Source organism: Chlorocebus sabaeus, chromosome 1, assembly GCF_047675955.1.
Source record: "Chlorocebus sabaeus isolate Y175 chromosome 1, mChlSab1.0.hap1, whole genome shotgun sequence".
Taxonomy (NCBI): Eukaryota; Metazoa; Chordata; class Mammalia; order Primates; family Cercopithecidae; genus Chlorocebus; species Chlorocebus sabaeus.
The window spans coordinates 66,906,185-66,917,435 of NC_132904.1; the positions used below are offsets into that span (position 1 = coordinate 66,906,185).

General features: G+C 36.1%; 1 protein-coding gene across 1 annotated transcript; it reads right to left on the minus strand.

Moving 5' to 3' along the window:
- Window positions 1-581: 581 nt before the first annotated feature.
- Window positions 582-1,565, minus strand: LOC103247917 (olfactory receptor 52E2). The gene has a single exon (XM_008019907.3). The coding sequence runs from the start codon at window positions 1,563-1,565 to the stop codon at window positions 582-584; it is 984 nt and encodes a 327-aa protein (XP_008018098.3).
- Between the last annotated feature and the right edge of the window lie 9,686 nt (window positions 1,566-11,251).

An 11,251-nucleotide genomic window follows, 5' to 3' on the forward strand; every position in this document is an offset into this window, starting at 1 on the left:
TCCTTAATTATGTTTAAATCACAGTTTAGTCCATAAAAAGCTAAGTATATTTATAACAAATTTTACAAAAATTTATAATGAATCTGTTTGTGATTCCATTTGCTTTCTCACTGTCTTTTTATGGCCATAATCAGTATCAAGTCCATAGAACCAATTTTGGATGTTAATAATCTTCATGATAAAATAATAATATATCATAATATAGTCTTTATTATGGAATAAAAATGACTGATATTTCTAGATATAAAAAGAAGTAAAAAACAAAAGGAAAGATAGGATGGCATATAAGGCAAGAAGAGAGAAACAGATACAGATAGGCTTGGAGATAAAGGAATAAGAAACATGAAAACACTCGCATGAATGACATAGGTGGATAGTACACAAAACACGGCAGGCTTTCTAAAATCCTATTTTAAATTTACTGCCATAATCGATAAAAATCACATACAGAAACTCTGATTGGCTCTCTTTATCATATAAATTGAATAGCAAAGCTTAGACTTTAGCTTTCTGAATTCAATAACATACAGGAAAGAACTGTCAAATAAGCTTAAATTTACTATAGGAAGGTATTTCTGTGTTCAAAAAGTCCTTCTTATATGTATTAGATGCTCTTCTTTTTCAATTCCTTGTTTTTGTAATAATATTTTCTTCACACAGTCATAGATCTGCTTGGTTCTGACTCCATATATGACAGGATTGAGCGCTGGTGGCACCACAACATAGAGATTGGCTAGGAGTATATGGATGTAGCGGGGCACATTTTGGCCAAAGCGATGAGTCATAAAGGAAAAGAGGGCTGGTGTATAGAAGGCAAGGATTACGCACACATGTGAACCACATGTGCTAAGGGACTTGAGTCGGGCTTTCTGGGAAGGAAGATGGAAAACAGCACGAAGTATCTGCATGTAAGAAAGGGCAATGGCTATGATGTCGAACACTAGGATTGAAATAGCACCCAAGCCATAGATGATATTGATCTCGATACTGGAACAAGACAGATGAGCAAGACTCATGTGCTCACAGTAGGTGTGGGGAATGACATGATTCCCACAGAAGGGCAACCGCAAAATAAGAAAAACAAATGGAATAACAAAGATAAATGACCTCACTAACACACCAAGACCAATCACAGAAACAGCCTTGTTGGTGAGGATGGTGCTATATCGTAGTGGGTTGCAGATGGCCACATAGCGGTCATAAGCCATTGCCACGAGGACTGCTGACTCCATGCCAGTAAAGTTGTGGATGAAAAACATCTGGGTGAGACAGGCATCAAAGATAATCTCCCTGAGGCTAAACCAGAAGATCCCAAGCATCTTAGGGATGGTAGCTGTTGAAAGGCCCAAGTCAATGGTGGCCAACATGGCCAGGAAGTAGAACATGGACTGGTGTAAGCTGCTGTCAGTCATGAGCACCAGTAGAATAGTGAAGTTGCCTATGAGTGAGATTATGTACACAGCACAAAAGGGAAAGCCGATCCAGATGTGAAGTGTTTCTAGTCCTGGGATCCCCAGCAACAGGAAGGAGGAGGGGTGAAGCTGGGTTTCATTGGGAAGAAACATCCTGCTTGTGAATGCAGAAGTCCATGATCTTTATGACTGTATGTGTGCCAATCAGCAGGAAAACAGGTAAAATTCTGCAGAATTGAAAACCAAAAAATTCACACAATTAGAAACGTACTACATAGAGAACAATCAAAAATGTGCATTCTCAGTGAGAAGGGTCTGGATGAATTTAAGCAGTGGATTGTAATAAAAAGTTTGACATAACATATTCCTCTGTTTTAATGCTTTTCTTCTCATCAATTTGCAATGATCTCATCACTGATATTATGCTACGATTTTATCTTAATACCCATTTATTAACTTATCTTACCATCACACAGAATTTACTTTCAATTCAGACATACATAGAGCTGTCAGGCCCCATAGTGATTTCTATTTGTTCCACTTGGTTAGATGGCAACACACAGGTGTTACATAAAAATGGGTAAGAAATTGTTAATGAAAACACAGATTCATTAAGATGTAATCTAAAATATTGAAAATTTATTTTAGTGCAGGTTAATTTTATTAATACATAATAGTTGCACATAATTATGGGGTAAATGTGATATATTGATACACACATGTAATGTGTAAAATGTATAATTATCAAATCAGGGTAATTGGGATATCCATAATCTCCAACATTTGTCATTTCTTTGTGTTAGAAACATTCCAAATCTTCTCTTCTGGCTATTTTGTAATATACTACAAATTCTTGTTAACTATAATTGCCCTACTGTGCTATTAAACACTAGAACTTATTTATTTTATCTAACTATATTTTTTACCCATTAACCAACCTCCTTTCATCCCCCCTCATCCTTACACACTTCCTAGCCTCTGGTAACCATCATTCCACTCAGTATTTGCATGAGATCAATTTTGTTTTAGATACAACATACTAATGAGAACAGGAGACATATGTCTTTCTGTGTTTAGCTTCAGTTTACATAATGTCCTCTAGTTCTATCCATGTTTTTAAAGAATTAAACTTGGCCCATTTGTTATAATTTATTCATCATTATTACAAAATAATGAAGTAAATGTAGTAAAACAGTCACATCAACTACCATTTATTAATGTACTGTTTCCTGCTTGAAATTCTATGTTAGAATCTGTGCAAATAGCAGATATAATCTCTGTAAACATATGGGAGAGCATATTTAACCATATTTTACAAAGTGTCTGAGCCTTAACTAGTTTAATGACTCATCAAACTATATGCATGAAATACTTGTAATTATAGAACCAGAAAAAGGAAATAGACAGGAAAGCAATGAATTAAAATGGAAAGAAACTATAAATAAGGAAGAGATTATTTGCATCTTATTTGAGTCATATTGCTAAACTTCCCCTCCTCTCACACACAGTAACACAGGTAATCTCTTTTAAACACACATGCATCTGAATAAGAGATATCATTATCTTTATTTTAAATCTGAGACGCTTAGATTTTGAGTGTTTAAGATAGATGAAAAACACGTGGAAGAAAAGACTAGAGAGAGGAAAATATAATCTGAGCATTGAATTATTAGAAGTAAAAAATATATATCATTTCTAAAACTACCCAAATTGTTTTTACGTATTTTCATGTACCTTACTTATGGCATTTGTTAGGGGAGTATTTTCAAGGCATTCAATTATTCATTAAGTGTAATTATTATATAGTAAAAAGTTTTTTGATCATTTTTATCATTGGTTGATTCCAGAGCAGCAATACTAATTATGACTATAGTTTCCAGAAGATAATCAGGATGTGGGATAAACATTAACATGAGAGAAGCAACGCCAAGAAGAGGAGGGCCCATGATAAACAGCACTGTCATATGGGAGGGAGCACTGTAATATGGATGGGGAGACAGGGACTCCTAGAAGGAAATGGTAAACATTTGAAAAGAGGAAAGGCTAAGAAAAGATGTTATCTGCATGAGACACAATGTGGAATATTCATAGAACAGAGTCTTTCTTGTATAATGTTTTGACCTTGTAATCTAACAGCGAATACTTTAAGAAGGTGTGACATGGACAACAAGAGGTGTGAGAGCAGGATTCAATTATAAAAGCACTTTTTTGGCCGGGTGCGGTGACTCACGCCTGTAATCCCAGCACTTTGGGAGGCCGAGGCGGGCGGATCACGAGGTCAGAAGATTGAGACCATCCTGGCTAACACAGTGAAACCCCATCTCTACTAAAAACACAAAAAATTAGCCGGGCGTGGTGGCGGGCACCTGTAGTCCCAGCTACTCGGGAGGCTGAGGCAGGAGAATGGCGTGAACCCGGGAAGCGGAGCTTGCAGCGACAGAGCGAGACTCCATCTCAAAAAAAAAAAGGCATTTTTTTTGTGTGTGATTTATCACTGTATATGCCAGTGGGTTTTTTAAAATTCAATTAAACTTTCCGTATTCCTGAATAACATGTCTGAAAAACAGAAATATAGGCAATAGTCTCAGAAAACTACAAAAACAGTATTTTTCCTTTTCAACCTTCTCATATGTAATAGAATCTCAGTAAATAAAAAAAAAATTTAGCTAATAAGTGCAAAGCTGATCATTAAAGGAAATAAATAAGCTACATATTTGTGTATTTTTTGTAAAAGAGAGAGAGGACATTGTATTTGGTGTTTGCAAATAAAATAATCGGGAAATTATATCTGTCAACTCAGATAATTATTTCTATAGTAAGACAGGGTCTGAATAGTTTGTTAAGTAGACAGACAGTGACATGAATACCACATAGAAATAGTCAGAAGACATGCAAAGCAATGAAATTGTGTAATCTTTTTATGTCATTATCATCCAGTGGATTGGCTAGATAAAAAAATCCAAGGCATATCCTCTCTGTAGTATTAAAAATACTATTGAGTCTACATCTCTAGTATCTTTAAAAACAATAAATTTGGCTCCATCTTGTTGGGACTAGTTCAAACCATTATTATGTCTTCAGTTGATAATGACACAGTATTTCTCAGTGCTTAGAAGTATGAATTCTGCAGTCAGAATAAGAGTGTTGAAACCCAGCTTCATAATTAATTCATTCTGTAGTCAAAGCAAATGAACATTACTTGTTAGTTGTGTGACTTTGCAGACATAATTTAGCATTTCTATATCTCATTTCCTACATCCATAAAATAGAGATAATAAAGATAAATCATCCTAAATATGTAATCGGTTTTAAATAGATACTTACTTTAAGATACTTGGAGCGCATTCAAAAGATACTATGCTATTATTTCTTTAGATATGAAAAGACTTATTTTTTCTAAAATGTAACCCAGATCAATTCAGGCTGAAATCCAAAATTTCTTCTAGTATTATATGACCCTTCTGAGCCTTGATTCTTCTCATTCTTTAAGCTTCATCCTTAGTCTTCTTTCCTCAAACTTTCGTCTTCTCTTCCTCCCTTCTATTCTCCTCTTTCTCTTAGTCTACCACTGTGTCCTAAAAATGCACCTGGGAGCTGGGAGACAGGGAAGACTCATGAGGCTTAGCACCAGGATAAAATCTGTGTTGCTTGTGTTGTTTCAATATGCAAAGGCTTTATGAGGGCACTGCTCCTTGCCTGAAAAGAGTTTTCAATAGAAAATCCCCCAGAGCCAGTTTTGTTAAGGACAAAAAGTCTCTAAGGATTCTAGTTTACAATCTGGCCCTGACTCATGATTCATGAATCATTAATCATTAGTAAACATCACTTAGATCTTTATATTAAATTAGTTGAAAAAAATTTTAACAGAAAAAAAGGCTAAATGTCTGGATTGATGAGATGTCAACTAATAAAAAAACAAGTATAGGGGATAACATTATTGCGAGGCTGAAAGCCAAAGAAATTTACATTTCAGTTACCAGGGGTAAGAAAAATGTCAAACTCTTCTTAGCTGGTGTCAGTTGACTCACATGTTTGAAAAAACAATAAGGCATGAAAAATGTTAACCTTGAAACTGTAAGAGAGAGCTATTAGGGAGCTTTGGCTTTTAAGGAGATGATGACAGATTATTTAGGTTTAGGTCAGTAACATGGAAGAATAGAAGGTCCTGGTCCTCCTCCCTCACAAAATCACAAATTTAATAACTGCCCATGGACAAAAATATCTTTGTGAGAGATCTTTAATGCAAGAGAGAAATTACAGTATTGTGGTGGAGCAGAGAATGAGAAAAGGCACATTGAAGACAGTAAAAGGAAAAGCTTCCCTTATCCGGGTTACCCTCCTCCCTACCTGGCACAGTGCAGTGCCAAGAGAGATCCCCTCAGCTCAAGAGTTTCTTCATAGGTGAAAGAGGGTGCAAAGAAAATGAGGCAGATATTTATACAATGGGATACTACTTAGGCTTAAAAAAGAAATTTGTCATTCATAACAACATGGATAACTGTGAAGAACATTTTTTAGTAAAACAGTTCATTCACATAAGGGCAAATGATACAAGATCTCATTCGTACGTATGTGGAATGTAAATACGTCAGATTCATAGAAACAGAGAATAAAGTGAGTAAAAATGATGGTTACAAGAGGCTAGGAGGTGGGAAACTGGAGAGATCTCATCAAGGACACAATCTCTCTTAGGTGGGAAGTATAAGTGCAAGAGATCTGTTGTACATCATTATGACTACAGATGATGATATAATATATATTTGAAAATTGCTAAGCGAGTATAGTTTAGGTATTCCCAGATCCCCAAATGATTAATATGTGAGGAAGTGTAGCATGATGTATCTATTGCACAACATACTTGTATATATTTTGTACATCATGTTGTATACCATGAAGATATATCATTTTTATTTGTCAATTAAAAGCAAGTAACAGAGAGTGAGCCTGGCTAAAGATGTGTATGTATACACACACACACACACATATACACACACACACACACACACACACACAGAGTCAATTCTCATTATTTTCAGTAGCTATGTTGTATAACTGAGAGAGGAGAAAAAAAAAAAAAGGCAGATACTTAGGGCAGGTACTCAGTGAAATTCTTTCAAACAAGAGCAGCCTGGGAAAAAACAAAGCTGGCACAAAGAGAGCAGCCTGGAAAAAAATAAAGCTACAGGCACAGATAAGGGCGCAAGGCCCAACATAGAAACATCTCTTCCCTTTGTGTAATACCTTGGGCTCCAGGGAAGAAAAACTTCATTCCTCCCTTTTTTACAGACATGTACATGGTGAGCTCTGTTGAGCATATTTCTCTCTTTTTTAGAGAAAATGTGACTGCAGCTGCACAAATAAGGGAAGTTTCTTATAAAAACCTTTGTATTGAACTATGAAACAGCAACCCTCTTGGACTCCCTCTCCACTGTAGAGGGCTTTCCTCTTTCACTTATTAAACTTCCGCTCCAACCTCACCCTTGGTGTCCATGCTCCTTATTTCTCACAGTCATGAGACAAAGAACCTCAGATAACACCTCAGAAAACAAGACTATTTCATAACCATTGCCATGAACACTGAATTAACAAATATAGAACCATTCATTATTCCTCCTAAGGTGAGGTTTCTACAAGCCTCTGCTCACAATATTTTTGTCAACCAATCAACACATAATCTTGTTTTGTGGGTAGTTATATTTAAAAACATATTATTTAATATATAGTTCTTAAAAGTAAGTAATTACACAGCTTTTTAATAATTTAAACCCAGGGAATTTGGAGGCCATTTGCATTATAAAGGTTTACTTGGTAGTGTCCTTGTATAGTAAGCCAGTCTCATTAGCATTGACAACCTGCTCTTTCACGTAATTATTTTCCTGTATAAGCCTTTGCAGGCATTTAAAAAATTCTGTAGCTTCCTGATATGCAGAACCTACCTCAGTTGCAAGGTTAAACTTTTTCATGCCTTATTGTCTTTTCAAATGTATAAGCCAGCCAACACCAGCCAAGAAGACTTTGACATTTTTCTTACCCTTGATAACTTTAATACAAATTTCTTTGGCTTTCAGCCTCACAAGAATGCTGTGGCCTATACTTATTTTTTTATTAGTTGACATCTCATTAATCCACAAGTGTAGCCTCTTTTTCCTCCATTAAAGAACCTAAACTTCAACAAATTTAAAGAGCAAAATGGCTTTTATTAATGAGCTGTGAAGCATACAGCATCCCATTTAAAAACAGGAGGATGGCTGGCAAAGTAGCTCATTCCTATAATCCCTGTACTTTGGGAAGCCGAGGCCGGTAAATCACTTGAGGCCAGGAGCTCGAGACCAGCCTGGCCAACATGGCAAAAACCCATCTCTACAAAAAATAAAAAATTAGCACATCTGTAGTCCCAGCTAGTCAGGATGCTGAAGCAGAGACTCGCTTGAAACCCAAAGGTGGAGTTTGCAGTGAACCAAGATCACACCACTGCACTCCAGCCTGGGCAACAGAGCAAGACTCCAACTCAAAAAAAGAAAAGAAAAGAAGTAAAAGGAGCTCCATTGGATAGGGCATAACCGTTCTTTTTGCAAACCAGGTTGAGGGCTGAGCAGGAACAAGGAAACAGAATAACACAAAATGAAAATTGGTCAATATTAAGTTACTTTTACTTTCTTCCTAAGAGAAAAAGCAGAGGGTATTTCTTAATCATACCAGCACAGATTGACCTTTTTCTGATTGTTTCCTGTGACTATCTTATTTTTTAGGAAAAACTGGTCTGTTTGGGGATTTCTGTGATTCTTTAGAGTTTCCATTTGATTACATGGTACCTAGCACAAGTGACTCCATTTTGGGTTGGTCTGTTGGGACTTAGTGCAGGAGCTCACTTCAAAACAATGACTTCTCATAAATTTTATTTAAAACGTATTTTTCCGCACCTTTATCACACACCATAAATGCTATTGAAGCATTTTCCAAAGTGATATCATATATAGCTAGATAAACTTCCTTCTTTTTTTTTTTTTTTTTTTTTTTTTTTTTTGAGATGGAGTCTTGCTCTGTCGCCAGGCTGGGGTGCAGTGGCACCATCTCAGCTCACTGCAAGCTCCGCCTCCCAGATTCATGCCATTCTCCTGCCTCAGCCTCCCGAGTAGCTGGGACCACAGGCGCCCGCCACCGCACCCGGCTAATTTTTTGTATTTTTAGTAGAGACGGGGTTTCACCGAGTTAGCCAGGATGGTCTCGATCTCCTGACCTTGTGATCAGCCCGCCTCGGCCTCCCAAAGTGCTGGGATTACAGGCGTGAGCCACTGCTCCCGGCCTACTTCCTTCTTTTTTAAAGGAAACTGTATTGTTGTTCATCAGCTTTGAACTCACAACCAGGAGCACTATAACTCATTTTTGGGTGAAGCTTATCTAGCAAAGTTATTTTCTCCATAAGGCACAAGATGACCTCCTTGCACTTAGAAAACCTTGATACCACTTCAGCATTATACTTTAGGGCCATTTAAACAGTGGGATCATCAATAAGAAGCCAAACATGAGAAAAAGGTTGCACTAAATAAAAAAGGACACTTGTTAATAGCATAAAAGCTGAAACTAGAAATCATTGCTTCCTTGTTCAACCTCAGCTGAAAATTATATTTTGATGTATTTCATATAATTAATTTCTATAACATTTATTCTAAAGAATCATGACAGAAATAAAGTATATATCACAACAAAAAGCTTGGATTATGCAATAAACTCGTAAAGTCTAATATGTTTTAAATACTTAATATAAATATGAAAATTATGAAATAAAATTAAACCTAATGTTAATGTAACATAATTGATGCTAGTGTTTTAATATTTTTCTATATTAAAAATAAGAAGGATTATTTAAAACAAAGAACTGAGACATCATCTTTCTTTTCTCAATATATACATATGATCATTTTAAGAACCAACAATTCTGATATTCAAGCAATCCTGCTGAGAGACAGTCCCCAGAGACAGTTGAGGAACCAATGCTTCCTCCTTCTTAACTGTCCTCTTATTAAGGTATTAGCTCTAAAGAGTTACCCACAAAAGCTTGTTTCTCTGACACCATGGGGAGGCCATCACCACCCCAGGACCTTGGGGCCTTAGACATCTGAAAACTATCTATACCTGAGCTGATTTGGAAGAGCTGTAAGTCATCAGACAACCGGCAGCTCCTTCTGGCAAGGTGGGTTTTCATCCTGATATGTACGGGACCACTAGTGAGGTAAAGCGGTGCTCATTACCACTTTGATGTCATCAACTAGGCCTGCAATAGGCCGATGGAAGGTTTCAGGGCTCTATTCAGAGCAGACAGACTCTGAAAAACAGGCTTGTGTAAGATTTCTTGAGTCAGCTGCTACCATTTGGGCTTGTGGACTTGGAAGAGGGTGCATCTATATCACAAGCAGTGGTATCTCTACTTTGTTATGAGTTGGGACCAGACTGTAACTTTCATTTAGGATATGTTTGAGTAAGGGCTTTTCTACTTAGTTAAGTGCATCAAATGAAGGCTGATGACAAAAATAATGGAAGTGTAGATGTATCAGCCCGATATTCTTTAGAAATCCATTATATTAGGGCAATGTCTCCTGCAGCTGAAAGCACTCTGCAGCGCATTATGTCATTTTATATTTACAAACACTGTGGGGTATACATTTTCTAAGGTTCAACGTAAAGATCACAAACTTTGTACTTATACTGGGATTCTAATTCCAGCTCCATAAATTCATGGTAGAATAGCTTTGAGCAAACTAACTGAACATTCTTAGTTTATTTTCTTAATCATATCATAAATATGATTACCTATCCAAAATTTTCCTTAAGGGATAATGTCAACAATGCAACTAACATAGTGGTTAGTAGCAATTCATGTTGTTTTACATTATTTTTGTGAAGAGATGCATACAGGATGTAAGATTTAGCCAGAGACATCATAATCCATTATATTATTCCTCCTCCTCAAAAGCATATGTGACTTTCCTCCCCTTCATTCCCTCATTTTCTCCATTATGTAGTTAAACTAGGAATAAAATGATGACAATTAAATTTGGTTGGAGACTGATTCCTGAGTATGTCTCAAAACTTAATATGATAATCAGAAAAATGTTAATACAATACAGTGTTTGGGATTAGTGTAGACTATAATAAATTCATACTGATTCAAAGTAATTTCAAACCGGTTGTCTTCAATTTATATTGAAACAATTTACCAGAAAATAATTATATTTCCTTACATTTCCCTTTCCTCTTTTTCTTTATTAATTCAGTGGAACAACAAGCAAATACGTGGAAAGACATTATTTCTGTCAAATAAAAATTTTCAATATTATAAGGAAGATAAGTATGCAGAAATATAGAATACAATATGACAAAATAAAGATGGGTAAGCGCAAATATCACAGGGACACTAAGGAGAGGTGTTAAAGATGGCTTGAGGTAGTTAGAAAAATAAACTCAGAGGATTTGATATGTGTGTAGAGTTTTCTACAATTCTGATTACAATTTTTAAGGGTTATATTTTAATTTTATTTTTTTAGGATAAGATCTCACTCTGTCTCCCAGACTGCAGTGTAAACGGTGCAAACATAGCTGATTGTAGCCTTGAACTCCTGTGCTTAAGTGATTCTCCCACCTTGGCTTTTGAGTAGCTACAACTAAAGGTGCATGCCACCATACTCAGCTTATTAAGGTATTTTATGTGTGAAAAATATTATGAAGAACAAAGACACAGGGTGATCACTTTCATAAATTGAGTAGGTGACCAGTTCCCTATGCAGAGAGATATGGGGAAAGGTATTTCGAATGGTTAGAAAATTTTTTTGAATATTTTACAA